The sequence below is a fragment of the Gossypium hirsutum genome, chromosome D13 (genome assembly GCF_007990345.1).
Source record: "Gossypium hirsutum isolate 1008001.06 chromosome D13, Gossypium_hirsutum_v2.1, whole genome shotgun sequence".
NCBI lineage: Eukaryota > Viridiplantae > Streptophyta > Magnoliopsida > Malvales > Malvaceae > Gossypium > Gossypium hirsutum.
This window is the reverse complement of record NC_053449.1, coordinates 51,724,750-51,745,440: the sequence shown is the minus strand read 5'-3', so window position 1 is coordinate 51,745,440 and position 20,691 is coordinate 51,724,750. Positions and strand designations below refer to the sequence as shown.

The following is a 20,691-nucleotide window of genomic DNA, read 5'->3' as shown; positions in this document are numbered from 1 at the left end:
AGGCCATGATAATACAAAGGAAAAAGTCAGCCATTAAAATCAAACAAGTAATTAATTTCATCAAAGAGCATTCAAAAAAAGCATTCAAATTGGCTTTCAAAAAAATTGTAAAAGCATTCGAGAAAACTTGTAAAAGCAAGTAATTAATTTCATTAAAATACCTTTCCTTTAATTAATTTTCATGCCCTTCATGATGTTTTAGGGTGAAAGAGTTTGTAATCTATTTCTAAAGCTAAATTATCATTATATTTTCCTTTATATGACATTTCACCGACCAAAGTAAGCTAATTGACTGATATATATATATCTAAATCTAGATCAAAATAAATCATATATAATAAAACTAAATTAAAATAAGACCTAAATGAATGAAAGTCAAAAAAAATAATGTTGCTTAGACAATCTTTGATTAAACTAATCATAAATAAATATTTATTAATCAATGTTCAAACTTTGAACATGCTTTATTAAACTAATCAATGCTAAAACTTTGAACATGCTTTAATGAACTAATCAATATATTTATACTTAACAAAATGTTATAAAAGTTTTAAAACTTGAATTATACATATACCAACAATTAATTTTAGGTCAATTATACATACACCAACAATTAATTTTAGGTCAATTATACATGCTTTATAATTTCTTTATTGTTTGGGTGATTCATAAAGAAATGAAATTAAAGTTGCAACGATATCATTTAGTATCAACTATTTTGCTTCGTGTGTTCTAAATTTGTATTGTTTATTTTTATTTTATAATGTGTAATTGCAACTTCAATTCATTGATAGTGTGTGTTATAATTTTAATATGTTGCAGTAATGGCTCGTCTGCCTTTAATTGCACAAAGTGTGAGGCGTAAAAGAATTGGTCTTGCTTTGACATTATGGTTGGAAATCTGTAGAATTGCGATTTGGTTCTTGTTTAGAATGGGTGCCAGCCTTAGCCTACAGACTTATCAACCAAGGATTAGGTCCTACACCTTAGATTTTTATGCAAAACGGGATTATGTGAAGAGGCTTGTCTATGCTAGTGACGAGACTTGTATTGAACAAGTTAGGATGAATAGAACTGCCTTTTGTAAACTATGTGAGATGTTAGAATCGATAGGGGGATTGAAGTCGTCAAGGTTCATGCTTGTTGATGAGCAAGTAGCAATGTTTTTACATATCATCTCCCATCACCTGAAAAATCGAGTTATCAAGCATCACTTTAGAAGGTCCGGGGAAACTGTAAGCAGAGCATTTCATAGTGTTTTAGATGCTGTCATACGCTTACAAGATGTCTTATTTAAAAATCTGGAGCCAATTACAGCCGACTCTTCTGACACAAGGTGGAAATGGTTTAAGGTAGTAGACTGAGTTTTAGATATAGCTTGTACAACATTTTTAGTTGACTTAGATTTAAATTAGTATTCTAACACAAGGTTTTATATCATGTGATATAGAATTGCTTAGGTGCTCTTGATGGAACCCACATAAGGATTAGGGTGCCAACAGCTGATAAACCTAGATATCGAACCCGAAAAGGTGACATAGCAACAAATATGCTAGGTGTTTGTACACCTGATATGCAATTTGTTTATGTTCTTCCTGGTTGGGAAGGTTCAGTTGCCGATGGACGGGTGCTCCGAGATGCCATCAGTAGAAGACATGGACTTAAAGTTCCTCATGGTACAGTGTATACTTAGAGGAATTTGAATTACTCATTAAGATCAAACTTTGTTTGCTGAATTAATCATTTTTTAAAAAATTATTTTATAGGTTGTTATTATCTAGTTGATGCTGGATACACAAATTGTGAGGGATTTCTTGCACCATTTAGAGGACAGCGATATCATCTGAACGAGTGGCGTCAGGGTTATCAGCCAAGTTCTCCGCAAGAGTTTTTTAATATGAAACATGCCTCAGCACGTAATGTCATTGAAAGATGCTTTGGCTTATTAAAACTTAGATGGGGAATACTTAGGAGTCCATCGTTTTATCCTGTAAGGGTGCACAATAGAATTATTATTGCATGTTGTTTGCTCCATAATTTTATTCGAACCCATATGAGTATTGATCCCATTGAAGCGGAGGTGGGAGAAGGATTACCTACTAATGTGGTGGATGACGATGAACCGAATATCACAAATATTCATCCATCGGATGCTTGGGCAACTTGGAGGATGGAACTAGCCAACCAAATGTTCGATGAATGGCAAGCATCTAGAAATTAGTTAGGTTTAGGGACAAATTCAGTTTGAATTGATTTGTTGATGTTTTTTTATGTATAAACTTTGTGAAACTTTGGTGGTCTTTATGAAACTTTATGAAACTTTGTTGAATTATAATGTAATTATCTTTTCATTAAGCATGTGTTATAAATTTAAATTTAGTATTGAACTACCGATATAATATTATAAACTGTTCACCCAACAATTAAATGATATTCAAAATAGTAAATAATGTTAATTTGTTTTTTTTTTTAAGAACAATATGTCAGGTGTTCCACCAACGGGTGCTTCTTCTCAAGCTTCTCGAGGAAGCAAAAGAAAATGGGTTCCAGAGGAGGATGCAGCCTTGGTTTCTTGCATGGTGGATTTGCACAATGTAGGAACATTTAATGCTGATACCGGGTTCAAAGCCGGTTATTTGAACGAGCTAGAGAAAATGCTAGAAAAGGCTTTACCAAGAGCAATGTTGAAGGCGAAACCAAATATTGAATCTCGGATTAGGTGCCTAAAAAGGGAATGGTCAGTCGTCTACGACATGCTTAATGGCCAAAACAACAGTGGTTTTGGTTGGGACGAGCATAGGCAGCTCGTTGTTGCTGAAGATGGAGTTTGGGAATCCTATGTAAAGGTAAAATGTATTTCAAGTATTTATTTGTTTTTTTACAAAACTTATAACTAATATGATTTCCTCATTTTTTTTAGAGTCACAAAGAAGCCTCTCAGTTCAGACATCGTTCTTTCCCTTACTACAACCAGCTTACTGCCATATACGCAAGAGATCGGGCGACTGGGAAAGACGCTCAAACAGCTGCTGATGTTCTTGAAGAAATACATGCTGAGGATGATCGTACTACAGATATGAATGAAGAGAGAAACACATTCTATGACTGCGAAGCTAACGTCTCTTTAGACGACATGGATGTTTCCGGTATGGATCCGCGAGGAGATAGAGATCAAGGGGGTTCCTCATCTTCAAACAAGAGAAAAAAGAAATATGATGCTCGTGATAATGTGTATGCTTCATTTGAGGAGGCTGCCACCTTGTTGGGGGAAAAAATCCAGGCCGTTGGCGATCAAATCAGTAGGACTATGGCCTCCGAGGTGGTAGTTCAGCAGAAGTCTGAAGAAAAGATGGAAGAGAAAGCTTCAAATTTATATTCAGCCTTATGGTCAATTGAAGGTTTAACCGACGATCAGCGGTATGATGCTTTGAGTAAAATTCCCGATCATCCAACTCAAATGATCGTTTTCTTCAGTTTACCTTCTGTTGCCCGATTGGAATGGGTCAGAAGATTTCTTTCTCACCATTAAATATCAATGTTCAAACTTTTTGATGTTGTAAAACTTTTGAACATATTGATTATGATGTACAATTTCATTTTCATCTAACTTTTTCTTAGTATAAGTTAATTATGTTTATGCAGAATATAATTTTCAAGTTATATATTTAATAATAATTATGTTAATTTATATTTTACAGTATCATATATTATGATTTCAGTAAATTAATATAAGAATATTAATTATTAAGAATTTCATTAAATTATATATTTTAATTAAAATATATTTAATAATAATTATGTTAATTTATATTTTACAGTATCATATATTATGATTTCAGTAAATTAATATAAGAATATTATCCAATTAAGAATTTCATTAAATTATATATTTTAATTAAAATATATTTAATAATAATTATGTTAATTTATATTTTACAGTATCATATATTATGATTTCAGTAAATTAATATAAGAATATTAATTATTAAGAATTTCATTAAATTATATAGTTTAATTAAAATATATTTAATAATAATTATGTTAATTTATATTTTACAGTATCATATATTATGATTTCAGTAAATTAATATAAGAATATTAATTATTAAGAATTTCATTAAATTATATATTTTAATTAAAATATATTTAATAATAATTATGTTAATTTATATTTTACAGTATCATATATTATGATTTCAGTAAATTAATATTCTTATATTATCCAATTAAGAATTTCATTAAATTATATATTTTAATTAAAATATATTTAATAATAATTATGTTAATTTATATTTTACAGTATCATATATTATGATTTCAGTAAATTAATATAAGAATATTATCCAATTAAGAATTTCATTAAATTATATATTTTAATTAAAATATATTTAATAATAATTATGTTAATTTATATTTTACAGTATCATATATTATGATTTCAGTAAATTAATATAAGAATATTATCCAATTAAGAATTTCATTAAATTATATATTTTAATTAAAATATATTTAATAATAATTGTGTTAATTTATATTTTACAGTATCATATATTATGATTTGAGTAAATTAATATAAGAATATTAATTATTAAGAATTTTATTAAATTATATATTTTAATTAAAATATATTTAATAATAATTATGTTTAAATATGATTAAAATATTTATTATTGATAATAATAATCTTATTAAAATTTAAATAACAATAACAATAATCATTTACCAAAACAAATTTATGCTAAGGGTATTCTAGTCATTTTAGTTTTTTCCATTATGCTATTACACCTCTATTCCATTCAACCAAACACAAGATTACTATTACGCCTCTATTCCATTACATTCAACCAAACAGTGGATTAGCTATTACACCTCTAATCCAATACACCTCTAATCCCAATACACCTCTAATCCAATACGCCTCTAATCCAATACAGCGAACCAAACGTGCCCTAAAAGTTTAATAAACATATTTATGATGCAGGTAAAAGATGTATATAGTTATTAAATATTAAATATAAACAGAGTTTAACAAGCTTAGATTAATTATCTACAAAAGTGATTGTGTAGAGTCTTGAAGAAGGTATCTTTTATATTCCACCTTATTTATAAAGAATTTGAACCGACATTAGTTTAATCACAATATTTAACAATAAAAATTACTATTCAAATAAATGTTTATTAAATAACCGTAACTCTAGAAACGGTGACAATAGTTTTAATAATTAAAAGATAATCAATTATTACTAACATACCATAACTTTGGATCCATCTACAAAAGCTTTTTACAAAAATAAGCATCCCAATGTTGGACACATATCGATAACCACCACTTTGTTTTGAGTTTGATTATAAGAGAATTCAATATGTTTTGTATTAGGGTTAATAACTTCAACTTTATACTTTGTATTTAATTTTTTTTTGACTTAATTTAAGCACCATTAAAATATGCTGATGTGATGCAAAAAAAAAAAAAATTATAAAAAAAATATTTTTTTACACATAAGAAATAAATTTGGACAATAATTTCTCCACATTCATTACAAACATGTTTTTAAGTAATTTCTTTTATATTTTTAATTTTTCATCAATTATTATATTTTTATAATATTATTAAATTTAAAATACATAAAATTTTGATATTTTATAAAATCTATGTTTTATACATTTTATATATTTGGACAAATATATTTTGTATATTTTATAAAATATGGTATTTTATATATTTTATAAAATACAATGCGAAATAATGTGTTTTATAAATATCATATTTTATAATTTTTTTTAATTTCATAATAATATAAAATTCTAATATTTTATTAAAACTTAAAAATATTTTAAACGAATCTGGACATATGGTTGTCTAGGGTGAAATGTATTTGGACACTAATTTGTCCAAATTCGTTCTTTATTTGTAAAATTTATAATTTTATTTTTGTTACATGTCAAAATGTGGGGCTACCATATGTCACCATGTTATTGGTTGGTAATGCCACGCCAGTATATTTTAAGAGTGTCACTACTGAAGTACTAAAGTGTTAACGGAATTGAAGTTTAATTATCACTTAGATAAAAAAAACTAGTAGTGGCCAAATTCAAAGGTAAAAAATATATTAACCCTTTGTATTAAGTTCTAATAAGCGAGAACAGAAATCACCTTCTACCCATTGCCAATAAATCAATAGCATATAATTTATCTCTTAGGATAACTTATGTTTTTTCTTATATATTATCTCGACTCAGAATGACAGATCAAGGAATTTGATAAATCATGATTATACCCTATTTTTGAAATATATATATGTATATATATTTGAAGGATTATACCGTATTCACATGTTTGGCTGTTTTTGAGAAAACTTAGCTTGTGAATAGTGTATTGTAGAAATGAGCTCTTCTTTCTAAGAAACAATAAGATAAAGAAGATAAAGTGAGTTACCTAATTGCTCGGGCCAAAGCAGCAAGATAACCATTGTAGAAATGGACTCGGTTGACATCATGCAGCAAATTTGGAGCTGCTTCAGTCAGTGGGGGACAATATCCTGTAAGAATATCTAGTCAAAAAGGAATGTATATTCTACACTAATTTACTAGTTCAAATGCTATATCTATACTGACATGCACCATATGTTACTGTGTATAAGGGTCTAAGTATATTTGATTTTGTTCATAAAATTTTAATGTATTAAAGAATTTTTGGAGGAAGATATCTTCGTAGTAACATCTGAAAATATATTTGGCGCAGGAATGCTTTTAAAGAAACACATGGTCGGACCACCTTAACCTATTGCTACAAAGGCTGAAGCGGAGCTTTTGAAAGAGGACTCACAGCCTTCAAGTTCTTATTTAGAATGTAAAAATTGCATAAATTACTTAGTATCATAACTTTTTATTTTAAGTATTGAAAATTAAAAAGAAATTATAAATTGAGAAATATTATTAATAATCATTTTATTTTAGTTACTTAACTATAATAAATTCGAGGTTTTATAGAGAATTACCTAGATTTTTATAGAAACAAAACTTTAGATTTTTACATGAAAAAGCCATTTTTATCTTTTTTTTATTTGTTTTGTTTTATTTTATTTTTTTAGAACTTTTCTTTTGCTTTTTCAAGGAAAAATATGGGATTTTATAGGAATTGTCCTAAGAAAACCACTTTATCCTTTTAATATTATTTATTTCTAAGAATTAATTTTAATTTTTTAAGTAAAAAATAAAATTTTGGGATTTATAGAAAAACCTATACAATTGGGTTACAGAAACAAAAAAAAAAATTTGAGTTTTATCTCCATAGCTAAATGCCTCAATTTATTGTAAAAGCTCATATTTAAAAAAAATTAATTTTAAAAAGTAAATGAGTGACCAAAATTAAAACTTATTAAAATTGAGTGACTAATATAAGTGCACAATAACATTGAACTAACCAAAATAAAAATTTATTAAAATTGAGTGATTAAAACGAAAATAGTTATTAACGATAGTGTGCCCAATTTTTAATTTTTATTTTTTTTTATTTTTGGTGCCTATAACAAAAACCTACGAATAGTTTACCCTAAATTTAATACAGTAATTTCAAGATTTAAAGGAACAGTCATGGACAATATATAGCTCTGCAGCTTACCATTCTCTGTTACATATATGGGCATGTTATTGTATCTTTTTGAAACATGATCAACAATCTTCTCCATGCCCCTCGGAACAACATAAAATCTTTCAACACCGGTCTGCCAAAAAACAGCAACTTGTAATAAACTGAGAGAAGTGGAAGAGGAATGGGAAGATTTCAGGAAAAAAAAAAAACAGAAAGTATCTAGGCAGTCTTTATATTATAATCGGGAGTGCAATTTAGTCCCTATACTGTACAACTGAATAATTCAATTCTTTTTATGTTTGATATACCAATACAGACCTGTAGATAGAGCAAAAGCATGCATTGATAGATTTCAACTCATATACTTCAACAGATGTCAGAAGTAAACGTCAGCAAGTATACAACTTTTCAATGATAATGTTATCAGACATACAAGGATTAAATTACTAAGTTGTATATAGTACAGGGACTTCCAAGAGCAATATATGAAAGGAGGCAAGCAAGAGCAAGAAAAGGAATTACTGGTTCACCGATTAGAGTGCCATCTCTTTCTCCAGTTGTGAATGTAAAGCCTCTGATGAAATGGTCTCCACCTAAGACGCAAGGAGAATGGATGCAATCCTTGGCATATAATGTTGAATAATGATTAAGACCAATAAAATCAATACTGCCTTTCATATACTCAGTTTCTTCACTGGAAAACCTTGGCAGTTCACTCCTGTGGTACTGGCGCATTTCAGGAGGGTAATCTCCAAATACCAAAGGATCTAAAACCCTGCTTAGTCATCACTTACTGATGTTATATTGCAGAACATATCTTTACTCCACTCGGATTTTGATTCAGTTGATTCATATAGTAGGTCTGATGTTTGAATCTCATTAACCAAATATCAAAGTAATTGTGTTAAATGCATATACTGAGGAATATAGAATATCACCCTCCAAATTCATATTTGATAATATTTACTTTAAATACATGCCCAGTGGCAGAAGGGCCCGGCTTTCTAAAATAGAAAATTTTCTATTTAAGTTTTTTATAATTTATAATATTTTAAATTAATAATGATAAAATTATATTTAACCTTAAAAAATGTTAAAAATTTAATAAAATATAAACTATTATAATAAAATAATATTTTCACGATCATAAAAATATACAATTTAATTCTGAAACTAAAAAAATTTCCTTCTCCGCCACTACACATTCATATATCCTAACATATAAACGTGATTCGAAGTAACATTATGAAAGCTGAAAAGGAAATCTTAAAAGGAGAAGGAAAAAGCTGGCAGAAAGGGAAGGGTCATTATTGTTGAGTTTCATAATTCATTTAAGTATCTTCATTTCCATGTGACACTTGTACTGTCATAATTGTCTGTCTCCTTCAAGTCAAGTGGACTCTAATTGGTTTGCTTTGGTCCACAACTTATTTAATGTCAGAATCCATGAGCCCAACCAACAATTAATTACAATTTTTTTACTGGTTCAGAAGATTTGGTTATCTAGTAAGCCAAGGAAATCGTGCAAGATCAAGTGGTCATTGAAAATGACAGCTCATATAACTAATATATAAGGATGAGTAAAATTCGATTCGATTTAAAAAAATCGAAAAAAAATTTAAATTTCGAGTTAAACGAATTGAGTTATTCGAGTTATTCGAATCAACTTGAATTTTTTTTTCGAATTTCGAGTTCGAATCGAGTTGAGTTTTCAAATTCGAATATCTCGAATAATTCGAATAATTCGAATATCAAACTATAATATTTTACAGTTTTACCCCAAACTCTCAAACTTTTTTACTTTTCCCTCAAAACTTTTACTCTTTCCCACTTTCCCCCCAAAACTTTTATTCCCCTCCCTTCCCAACCCCCAATCTACCCAAAATCCATTTCTCACCAAAATTTTACTCTCCCATTTATTTTTTCTCAAAATTTTACTCCCAATAACCCTCAAAACCTTTTATTTTCTCTCAAAATTTTTACTCCCTCCCACTTTTCCCCTAAAACTTTTATTCTCTTTCCATCCCACCTCCCATCTACCCCAAACCCTCCCCCCTCCAATTTTTTTTAATATTTTCCCTCCAAAATTTTACTCCTCCTATTTACTTTTCCTCAAACTTTTATTTTCCAAAACTTTTTATTTTCCCCCTAAACTTTTACTTCTCACCATTTACCCTCAAATAAAAAATCAAAATTATTCAAAAAAATTCACTAAACATAAATAGTAATAATTTTATTTATATCTACTATTTATATTATTAAATTAAATTTCACATTTTATATTATTTATATTATTGAATTGTTTAGTCATATTGAATATTTATATTAAAATTGAATTATTAATTATGCCATAAAATATTCGTGTTAAAATTTTATATTGGTATCAATTTCACATTTTATTTTTAAAATAACTTTTATTAAAAAAATCATATTTTTACATTTAATATATTTTTTAATTCCAAAATACATAGTGACAAGAATCTGAAGATAATTGAAACAACTAAGCAAGCAAAGAAGCTAACCAATATATAAAAAATTAATAAATAAATTATGAGGTGACGAAAGTTAATAAAAATTTTGATTAAGGTGGACAAATTTTATTACGATGGGTGACAGTGGTTACAATGACCCAAAATTATTTTTTAAAATTTAACTCGAACAAATATATTCGATTCGATTCGATTCGAATTTCATCTCACTCGACTCGATTCGAGAAAACTTCAAATAAAGTTAGGATGATAAAATGAGATTCGAAAACTCGATTAACTCAAAAATTTTCGATTCGATTCGATTCGATTCGATCGAATGCTCACCCTAGTCGTATGGTTTTATCTGGTTCATCATAAAAGAAAGACCCAAACCAATGTTAAGTTCTACCATTAAACATGACCTTGCTGCTTAAATGTTCAATAAAATAAAGAGGAAACATATAAGTGCATTCATCAGGAATTTTCTTCTAGCATTAATAAAGCTTTAGGTTGAGATTACTTACCAGCCACCTGTAAAAGCCAGAGCCCGATTCACGGCTTGACGATCGGATTCTACATCTCTTAGTGGTTCATACATATGTGACTGCACAACTAATCCTATCGAACCACCTTGTTTTGACTGCAGCAGAATCAAATTTGGGTAAGAAAAGATATCATGAAGCAAGGGTCAAGCTATAAACATATACGTAATCTCATTCCTTAACCTGAAATCGTTCTCGGTATAGCTTAACAGCCTTGCCATGGGCTAATAACATGTTGTGAACAACTATAAGAGGCTCAATGTCGGCATTGCCAACTGAACAATTTCCGAAAGGTGGAGAACAATGAGCAGGTGGATAAAGTCCCCTAACATATGACATTTCTGCAAACACATTAGGCTCATTGATAGTTGTCCAGTACTTAACTCTACCGCCAAAGCTCTTGAAACAGGTTTTAGCCAAAAGAAGAAAATCATCCCTACAAAAGAACTGAAAATTAGGCAACTTAACAGCATGATTACTTCACAGAAAAAACATTTGGCTAATATGGAACTACTTGAATGAGAGGAGAAATTACTGCATTAGTGGACTGAGCCAAGCCCCATATCTATCCTCCAGTTCTTGTGGAAGATCAAAATGGTGTATTGTCAGAAATGGTTCAATTCCTGCTTTTTGGCACTTGCTTAATCAAATTACATCATTCTCAAGAACCTCAAGATACAATTTTATCCTCTTACCCCTGAGCAAGAGGTTGTCTATAATTTTGTTATAAAACTTGATTCCACCTGGATTAACTTCACCAAAGCTTCCTCCTGTTCCACCATCGAGGGATGTTAGAATTGTTATAATCTAAATCAAGTAAGTTTCTGGGTTTTGGAAGCCATACTAGGTAGAATTCTAGCCCATGAAATCGAAAACCGATATGCATTCACCCCAAGTGATTGTGCAATCTCAGCATCTTCCTGGTAAATTATACATAAAGCAAAGCAACAATCAAACCTTTTGTCTTCTCATATATCTAAAGGCTGAAATCAGTAACAAAGAATGAATTTATCAGTGAGACAATACCAAGAACAGATGGTAATCATCATCTGCATCATCTCCATTCTCATTGTTTTTAATGTTTCCTGACAAACATTTGATCAAATAGTTAAGCTTCAAACATGTGTGCTAAATTCCATGATATCTGCAACCTCAAATTTCCTGTTTACCTGGAATGTGAGTGAAAACATCCCAGTTGCTTAGGCCTTTTCCATCTTCAAGATATCCTCCTTCAACCTATACCACGAAAACCAAGAAGTAAAAAAAGACAAACACACTGCTAACAGCCATTGAAGAACATCCAAAGCTTGCTTAGCATGCCTGGTATGAAGAAACAGCTGTACCAAACAGAAAGTTATCTGGGAATTCAGATCTTCTAACATCTTGGCTTTCAATCTCAAAACCTTCAGCATTAGAAGTAGAAGAAACAAGTAGATATACAACAAAAAACATCAAAGAGACATGGATTATGTCATTAACAGGCATCTTAGAGAGAAAACAACAACAACAACAGCAGAAAGCAGAAACAAAATCTATAGCAAAACTTTGGAATTATTGGTCAATAACCATAAAAGGACAATCACAAATTTGCAAATTTCCAATTACTGCAAAACAAGTGGCCAATGCGCATAAGCCTTTTATTTGTAGTAAAAGAATCCAATTTTTCTTATTAAAATAATTCTCTAATTTCTCCTCTATACTAGTATTATTGGTATAGGGTCGGAAGCAGTTCCTGTCCTAATCTAAAAAAATCCAATTTTTCTTATTAAAATAATTCTCTAATTGCTGCTCTGTACTAGTATTGTTGAAGTTAATTATTCGCTATATTTAATATTTATTTAAATATTTGATTTAAATGAATCAATGGAGTGAAGTAATTAAACTGAAAATCATAAAATTATTTAATCTGGTTTATTTAACTTTATTTGGAACTGCAAATTTCTTGTGTAGAGCCAATCAACAGCTACTCGTATTCTTACTTAGGGCCAGTTCTTTATTGCTTTTGAGGAGTGCTTTTTAGAAATATCAAAAAGTACTTTTGAAGAATAAAATGTCTATTTTAGACATGAGATTATAAAGTAATCAAATTAGTTAATATTATGATATTTTAGCAAAAATATAAAGAAATAATTTATAATAACTTATTGTTAATATTTTAATATATAATATTAATTTTAAATATTTCTAAGTAATTAATATTAATTATTTATAAAATTTAATTAGAATATATAAACTATATTTAAATATTTAAATATAAAAATTAAATATTTGTGTAATTAGATATTGACACGATTGTATTATTATAAAAAAATATTTTTTATTTTTAATTAATGCTTTTAACACATTTTTATTATTTTATTTTAAAATATATTTGAATATATAACTCATATTATATACTAACATAACATAGAAAACATAAACCTAACAAATTAAAATATTGCATATATTTGGATTAAAGTTTTAAAAAGGGATAATATTTATATACCAAATATAAATACTAAAAATTTGTCAATAGCATTTACAATTTAAAGTGAATTCATTAAACTAGATGCTATATTTGATAAGCATATGAAAATGATTTGGTTATATTCAATAAATGATTTGGTTAATACAATACTTATATTTGATAAGCATATGAAAATGGTTTGGTTAATACAATACTTATATTTGATAAGCATATGAAAATGAAAGTCGAGACTGTCTGATAAAGAACGCAAAAAAGAATATTTCATGGAAAGAAGATTGTTAGGATGAATTCTTCAATTCCAATCATTTAAATAACGGGTCTCAAGAACCAAGCAATATGCCAAATTAGTGGACAGTCCACATCATTAACATTGCATACTGTTTTAAGATGAACAAGAATGGAACTAAAGTGTCTACTGTGGAGTAACATACTGCTATTTTTGTAAATAAAGTACAGAGAGTGTATAAATAGATGGTTGAATAATACACATCCAGAAAAGATCATTGCCAATAAGCCACTAACAAAGTAGCCTCATAAACAAAGAAATAGTTCTTAGGTTCTGCCTATATTTCATGATAATGACATAAAACTACATCAAAGATCAGAGTCGAACTTTGTTCATAAGAACATAAAATAAATCATTGGCAAGAAACAATTTTGCAGCATGTCATATGTGTTGAGCATCCAAAGGAAATAAGAAATTGTCAGCCAGTGGCTCTCATCTTACTCGCCAGCATAGTAGTGTCGCCTCACTATGGCATCCTTAACCCCCATATGACATGTATACAAACAGGCACCCTAGAAAGGCAATTCCACTTCATATGCAGTGAAATAAAAATACCCTGCTTCATACTTTTCCTTATTTAGCAAGAAAGTTTCTTACGGATTATGACCAACATAACTCAAAGCATTAGTTGACTTCATACTCAGAAGCCGACTACTCATTTGCTGACCAGTGCTCTCAGCGACAAATCTAAAATCCGAAAGAAACAAATTGCTTCTTAACACAATTATAATAGCATTACAAAGTAGAATAAAATAGCAAAAACCATGAAACTTGCAGATAAATTAGGTCCAAGAAGGATCTAACTGAACAACAAATCGAAAAAGTGAGGAGACCTATGATCAAGGAAACTATAACTCTAAATTTACCCTGCACTCCCCGATCCATCATTAGCCTCCCATCTGATAGTAGCACGATAAAATTCTGGCCGAACTGGATCCGTCTTTAGGAAGGGAGGTGCTTCAGGAAGAACCTTCAAGCCTAATTAGAGAATTTAACCTTACACAAATTTTGTTTTAGGGAGCTGAACAAGCTTTTGAGAAGTCATTAAAATGAAAACAGTAGGCAATGTAGTACCTTCACCATAGTAACACCAACTGTAGCAAGTAGGCCCACTTCTAAAGCAACTAATCTTTCTCTAGATTTTAGAATTTCCAGTGTATCAAACAGAGAACTAAAGCAATAATACCAAACAGTAGAGTTTAAAACATATCACCAGTTTTTATTTGTCTAAAAAATGGGCATCTGTGAGAATATATATATATAATATAAACATCAGAATCAATATTGGAGCTGGACGTTGACCAACTATGCAACACTTTACATAGATATGCTGACCTTTTAATTGAAAACATAATACAATCATAAACAGCCTAAGCTGATGAAGGGTTAAATGAAAGAACCCTACAAGTGAATCAAGCTGAAGAGTGCATGAACATAAAAAAGAACAACATAAAAAAGAACAATATAGCAAGCAAGCACTTACGAAGCAACTATAGCAAGGATCATTAACGTTTAACAGTATCCTATTAACTTAAAAAAAAAAAAATAGAGTAGTTCCAAGCTTCTAAGAAATCAAGAAAAAAGCATCAATTCATGTACATAAGCAATTCAAAAACATCGTTGCCCTCTCCTCATAAGCAAGTTAAGATATAATTAAGATAAAACCATGCAAATAAACAAATAATAGTACCATTAGGTGGAGCAAAAAGAAGTGAAGAACAAATAGTATAATAATAGTTACAAGAACCTGGTGTTCAATGTTGACAATTTTGTTGGTGAAACAATCAAAAGACCCAAAATTCGATTTCCACTCAGCAACAAGGCCTCTTGATTCCCACTCAGTAACAACACTCAACACATCGGGATTTGTCACTGTGAAATAAGGAGCACCATGATCGAATAACAGCTCTCTCCCATCTTCACTTATCTCTCTAAATTCCCAAAGTTACATATTACCAAAAACAACAAAAAATTCATTAAACTATGCACTTTAAAATTTTATTTCTGCTTCCCAAAACACCATCAAATAATAGAATATAAAAAAGGGCAGTCAAAATTTGTCAAAAAAAATGAATTTTTAATAAAAAAATAAGTGGAGAGAAACAAAAAAGGAACCTTCTTTGAGACATGCGGCCACCAGGACCCCTGGCAGAGTAAAAAAGGGTCACTGAAATTCCATTCCTTGCCAAAGTAGCGGCACAAACAGACCCTGAAACTGTGAATTTCAAGTTTTTAAAGTTAACAAAATAATGATAATAATAAATCTAAAAAAAAAGATCAGAGGAGTGGGGTTTTAATTTTTGTTTATTAGTGGGTGGAGAAAGAGAAAGTGGGATATTATAGTAGATAGTAAGTATGGATACTTCCGCTTCCCACCACGGTAACCTTGGCAACAGTGTTTTGCATTATATCCCGGTCGGTGTCGTAAACGGTGATGCTAATCAATTGGGGCTCATCTGTAATTACTGTGCCTATCAAACAAAGCAGTTTTAACAGAATCCATGCGTTGGGGTTTGGAACCCAGAAGCAAATTCAATAGAGAGAGGGTGAACAATCGAAGAATGTAAAATTTCTGTAAAATTTTTGCTAAACTCTAAACAATCAGAAAATAACTAAAAACAAAACAGAATGAATAATTAAAGAGAAGAAGAAGAAAAGAAACTCACCGGCAGAAGGGGAACAAAGAACCAGAGGAAAAGAAACAAAGGCAAAGAACTTGATATCTCAGGCAAAAAACCAGAGGGAAGAACGGTGTTTGGGGGAGAAAAATGGAAATTACCAGCCAAAAGCACTTTTGGCTGAAGAAAAGGAGAAAATTTTAACTTCTTCATCTGGAGAAAAGGACTTCTCCGATGGCGAACTTTTTTCTGAAATGGAGGCCGTTCTTCGTTCCTTTTAAGAGAAAAGGACTTTTTATTGAAAAAGTCCTTCTAAAACGTAAAAGAGAACGGACCCTTAATTTTGGTGGGGGTGAAGATTGAAATTTGGAAAGAAAGGGGCAATCTATTAAAAAAGTATGATAATGAAATTGACTATACAATTACTACATTTAGTCTCAATGTCCTAGTTTAGATTAAAAAGAATTTGAGAATCAGTCTGGTTTATTTTAGTGTCTCTCCTGATTTGGTAAGTCAAGGGTTAGGTACGATTTGGATACCATAATTTTCTTCTTGGATTTCGAATTATATTTTATTTAAATATAAATATATAAATTAATTATAATCAAATTCATATAATTTATTATTGTTCAATTTAAATTAATTATTATATTAATATCGATATTAGCATAAAATTATTTTAAATAACAAAATATATATTTTTGAATTCAACGACTCGATCAAGGTTTTGGGAAAACAAAATTTCTTATTTCGACACAAACATCTAGTGTCACAGGCCGCAGATTGAAATCTGTGACGAATGCACACAGAACATCCCATGGAGGTCAACTGATTAAATGAGGCTCATTTGACCCATTTGAACTGACCCGATTTGTGGAACATGTGGAGAAACCCATCTACTTGAACCCTTGGTAATCTAGTGGAACACTTCAGTAAAACTAGAGTTACCATGGTGAATATTTGTAATCCTAAGAGATAAGATTGTATAAAGTTAAAATCCCTTAAGACTCTCATCTTGTAGAAAGACTTTGATCTCAACCGTCAATGTAATTTAAAGTGTAATGTTGGGTTTTTGGGAGTTCAACTATAAATAGAGGTATTCTCCTTCATTTGTAATCACTCAGGTGTAATTCTTCAAAGTACTAGAAACACTTTAAAAGCATTTAATCAAATACTTGGTGTGCTTAGTTTTCTTTTGGCTTTTCTGTTCGTTTTTTGCTTATTCTATTGAGAGTTTGTTTCGCTTTATTTTGGTGCCTCGGAGAATTTTTGTTGGGAATTCTTATCTCTTGGAGTTAGACTGACTTAGGCAGATTTGAAGCTAAGTTTATGCCTAATGTCGCGCGGTTTGCGAGGCTTAAGTTCTAGCCCTGTGACAGTTGGTATTTGAGCTAGTGCTCGGTAGGGCACTGATTGAGATGACGAAAGGAGTAGATGAGCATGTTGAGTAAAGGGAGACCCATTGGAGGGGTAGGAAAATTAGCAAAATGAGGGATATGCTGTCAACTTTCGAAGGTCAAGAGACCAATCTCAAGGAATCCTTAGGTGACATCAAGGAAACATTAGAGGTAGTTGAGGGACCACCATAGAGTTAGACTCAATGAAATAGTAGCTCAAAGAATTGGTGGCGGAGCCTTTCGGTTCCAATGTGGAAGCGATGCAAGGGGTGCTCAATTCCACTTTGGATAAGCTGACAATAAGGGATAATGCTCTTGAGACTATGATGTCTACTTTGAAGGAACAAATTGAGGAGTAATCTGCCACAAATTGATATTACAAATTAGGCTTTCCTGGTATATTTAAGGAGCTTATTCTTGAGCAAAATAACGTCTTTTGTATATTTTTTCGTAATTTTTAAATTTTAATTTAATAACTGAATGTCGCGTTTTTGTTAATTTTGTGACCTAATTTGACCAACAGTGTCATTGGGGGCCTAATGTGTGATTGAGTGGTATAGCGACATGTTGGAGGTTGAAAACAAGTGAGAATGATACAAAAGGAAAGGGTATCACAATATTCACACCTTGGAGTCGTGATACCTCCAACAGTATAGAAGATTGGAGACACCCTTTAGTGGTATCGCAATATCCACTTTGGGTATCGTTATATCCACCTTTCCAAGAAGACCTCAAGGCTTGACATTGTCCAAGGTATCGTGATATCCTCTTTTCGATTTCGCGACATCGACATCGTCAGGTGGACAAAATTGGACAAAAAGGGTAGTCTTTGTCCACCTGGTCCAACATTCACCCAAGGCCCGTGTAGGGGGAAATTTTGGCAACGAAAATCCATCAACTTTCATCCTAAAAAAACAAAAGTTGGTTGAGGGGGAGAGACACACATTAGCTTAATTTTAACCTTAGTTTTCTGTAGGTTTTCTCTTAGTTTTTTATGCACTTTCTTTTCTAGGGTTTTCATTTTCTCTTCTTCTTTCTTAGTTTTAGAGTTTATTGTTCTACATTCACTTCTTGTTATTGATGTTCTTAGTGTTAGTTAAATTAGTTATCACTATAACTTAGGTTTATTTACACTTTCAGTCTCTATATCTTGGTTGCAAGACATTTTAGTTTTAGTTTAATGTATTTCAATTTTTTCTACTTTAAATCTATTAAAGTTAGTTCCTTTTATGTTTATTGCTTTAAATTTCTTTGTTGAATGCTTTTATAAAAATCCAAAATTTAATATTTTTCTTAAGTTTTACTTTAATGACTTCTTTACTTTTCATCTCCATGTCTATTCTCCTTATTTTCAATATGAGTAGCTAAAGGGGGCTGGTTGATGGAGATTTGGGTAACCTGATTTTTGGATAAATGACTAAATCGTAATAAATTGAACTAAATCGAATAGACCTAAAATCTTAGAAAGTGACACCCTGTCACATCCCAAAAACCGGGTTAGTAGAAATTGTGTTAGTGAACCAAGAGTGGTCACGTTTTGTTTTTGAATAAATGTTGTAGGAATCGTGTCAAGAAAAGTGATTTGGTTCAGTGGTTAAGTGTTCTGGTTGTGTACTTTAGGTTTTGAGTTCGATTCATTTCGCTTTAATTTTTAAGTATTTTTGTCCCTATATCTAGCTTGCCACATCTAGATTATCTTTTATTTTTCGTGAGTTGTCAATAAGAATGAGCTTATTGGTTCAGTGGTAAGGCCATAGCTTACCCTAAGGTCTCAAGTTCAAAAATCTTGTTGTGTGCAAAAGTAGAATTATTTTTGTTCTTGTCCTACTTTGCCGCCCATGCTGTAGTATGTGGGTTAAATTCAAACTCTGATTAGTCAGACAAGGTTAGAAGTTAAATATGGTTACTTGGGATTTGGGTAGTTTTAAAAAATTAAGGGATTATCTCCTAAAATTTTTCAAAAGTGTTGTTTCCCACTTTCACATTTTCCCCCACTTTGTTTTCACGTTGGTTTTTCTGTTCTTCCTAATTTTTTTTCTGTCGTTTTCTTTTTTTTATTCCTCTCGTTTCATTTTTTCCAATTTTCATCCTAACTTTCTTGCCTAAAAACCCTTTTCTTTCTTTCTTTCTTTTTGTAACACCCCATACCCGGTCTAGACATTAGGGCCAAGTCTAAAAGTTACATCAAAATGTTTAAGGGTAAAACCACATTTAAGTACTTTAATATTTTTCCTTCATAAAACATTTAGTCAACTAAATCGACATGGAAATCCAGGCTTATAAACCGTAGTCTGAAATAAAACATAGGTTATTCAGATTTAAATAAACAGTATAATATCTACAAAAAGAGATGACCAAGCCCTTGACAGCCGAGCCTCTTAAGTCGATGGATTACCTGTAATTTAGTCAACAAATGGAATGAGTTTATAGCTCAATGTGTGTAACCGATATATAGGCAAGACTTCAATATAGATATAACAATATTTGCCCAAATTCCAATACATAATCAGAAACAGATGATACTCAGTACTATCGTAATGGTTCAGATAAGATGCATAACAAATCAGATACAGATGCAGAACAGATTAGAACCAGATGCAGTTTCCTACCCCCATTCACTAGACACCATCTCCGACCATCCCATCACACCATATAGGGTATTAAATACCCATCCATCCCTACACACCAATTAGTGTTGGTATGACACATTATAGAGTGATTACAGATAAGATGTCAGATCAATAAGCGATAAAATGCCAGAATCAGATACAGAATTGTGGCTTAGCCACTCAGTTCGGTAGATCATTAAACTGTCAGCACTTCCTTCTTTATATTGTTCCCACCCAATGTAGATACAGATTATAGATATCAGATATCGAAGGTGTATATACAGTTATCCAATACAATTTAAAATTAGATAATACAAATCATTATCATTTTAATAGTTATCGCATCAATTATACGTACAGAAAATCGATTATTCAGCATCAGAATATTGGTTATCAAGTTATACAGTCTAATTCAGATCAGACAGACCCTACGGAAGGCCTACGTTAGATTCGAATGATGCTTATGACCCTATAGAAATTTTTAGTATTTTGGCCCACACGCTTGTGTGGATTCACACGGCGGTGTTTGGCCTGTGTGGTTCACACGGCCTGGCACACGACCATGTAGCTCAAAACAATGAGCTACACGATCTGGCACATGGCCAAGCACATGCCTGTGTGACTCACAACCCCTTACACGGCTTGGACACAAGCTCGTGTCCTTAGCCCGTGTGACCCTAAATCAGTAGCAGTGAGTTACATGGCCTGAACAC

The 20,691-nt window shown here is 30.9% G+C and overlaps 2 protein-coding genes across 33 annotated transcripts in view; both read right to left on the bottom strand.

Annotated features, from left to right (window-relative positions):
- LOC107920189 (beta-glucosidase 18) overlaps positions 1 to 12,365 on the bottom strand; it is a 39,354-nt gene extending 26,989 nt beyond the window's left edge. For 3 of the 5 annotated variants that reach the window (XM_016849753.2, XM_016849752.2, XM_016849751.2), the window contains exons 1-11: positions 11,922 to 12,335; positions 11,771 to 11,837; positions 11,628 to 11,686; positions 11,446 to 11,521; positions 11,297 to 11,371; positions 11,137 to 11,224; positions 10,785 to 11,037; positions 10,584 to 10,699; positions 8,114 to 8,366; positions 7,622 to 7,724; positions 6,437 to 6,539 (exon numbers count right to left, since the gene is read on the bottom strand). In XM_016849753.2, the coding sequence (XP_016705242.1) occupies positions 6,437 to 6,539; positions 7,622 to 7,724; positions 8,114 to 8,366; positions 10,584 to 10,699; positions 10,785 to 11,037; positions 11,137 to 11,224; positions 11,297 to 11,371; positions 11,446 to 11,521; positions 11,628 to 11,686; positions 11,771 to 11,837; positions 11,922 to 12,086 (1,358 nt within the window). In that variant the 5' untranslated portion in view covers positions 12,087 to 12,335. Of the gene's footprint in view, positions 1 to 1,673; positions 3,339 to 6,436; positions 6,540 to 7,621; positions 7,725 to 8,113; positions 8,367 to 10,583; positions 10,700 to 10,784; positions 11,038 to 11,136; positions 11,225 to 11,296; positions 11,372 to 11,445; positions 11,522 to 11,627; positions 11,687 to 11,770; positions 11,838 to 11,921 lie in introns of those variants that run through there. The other 2 variants (XM_041109086.1, XM_016849750.2) reach the window with 2 other exon arrangements.
- Positions 12,366 to 13,346: 981 nt separating this feature from the next.
- LOC107920815 (renalase) lies at positions 13,347 to 16,388 on the bottom strand. Of its 28 annotated transcripts, none has more exons than XR_001690800.2 (6): positions 16,021 to 16,388; positions 15,718 to 15,825; positions 15,470 to 15,569; positions 15,102 to 15,285; positions 14,221 to 14,332; positions 13,347 to 14,041 (listed from the first exon to the last, which is right to left on the bottom strand). XR_001690800.2 is itself a non-coding variant. In XM_016850678.2 (5 exons), exons 2-5 carry the CDS (start codon positions 15,758 to 15,760, stop codon positions 14,327 to 14,329), a joined length of 333 nt encoding a protein of 110 aa, XP_016706167.1. In that variant the 5' UTR covers positions 15,761 to 15,825; positions 16,021 to 16,388; the 3' UTR covers positions 13,347 to 14,326. The 28 variants fall into 28 exon arrangements, 7 of the variants coding, with proteins under 7 accessions (XP_016706167.1, XP_016706166.1, XP_040965018.1 ...); XR_005923000.1 differs by having other exon boundaries at positions 15,731 to 15,825; positions 16,021 to 16,361; XR_005922987.1 differs by having other exon boundaries at positions 15,718 to 15,810; positions 16,021 to 16,356.
- Positions 16,389 to 20,691: the final 4,303 nt, after the last annotated feature.

What these genes read in the sequence shown, in the direction of transcription:
- LOC107920815 (XM_016850676.2), bottom strand. Translation starts at nt 15,760, where the DNA reads ATGCAAAACACTGTTGCCAAGGTTACCGTGGTGGGAAGCGGAA. An exon ending in TACCGTGGTGGGAAGCGGAA is followed by an intron (nt 15,570 to 15,717) that starts GTATCCATACTT and finishes TGAAATTCACAG; the next exon opens with TTTCAGGGTCTGTTTGTGCC. An exon ending in GGCCGCATGTCTCAAAGAAG is followed by an intron (nt 15,286 to 15,469) that starts GTTCCTTTTTTG and finishes TTGGGAATTTAG; the next exon opens with AGAGATAAGTGAAGATGGGA.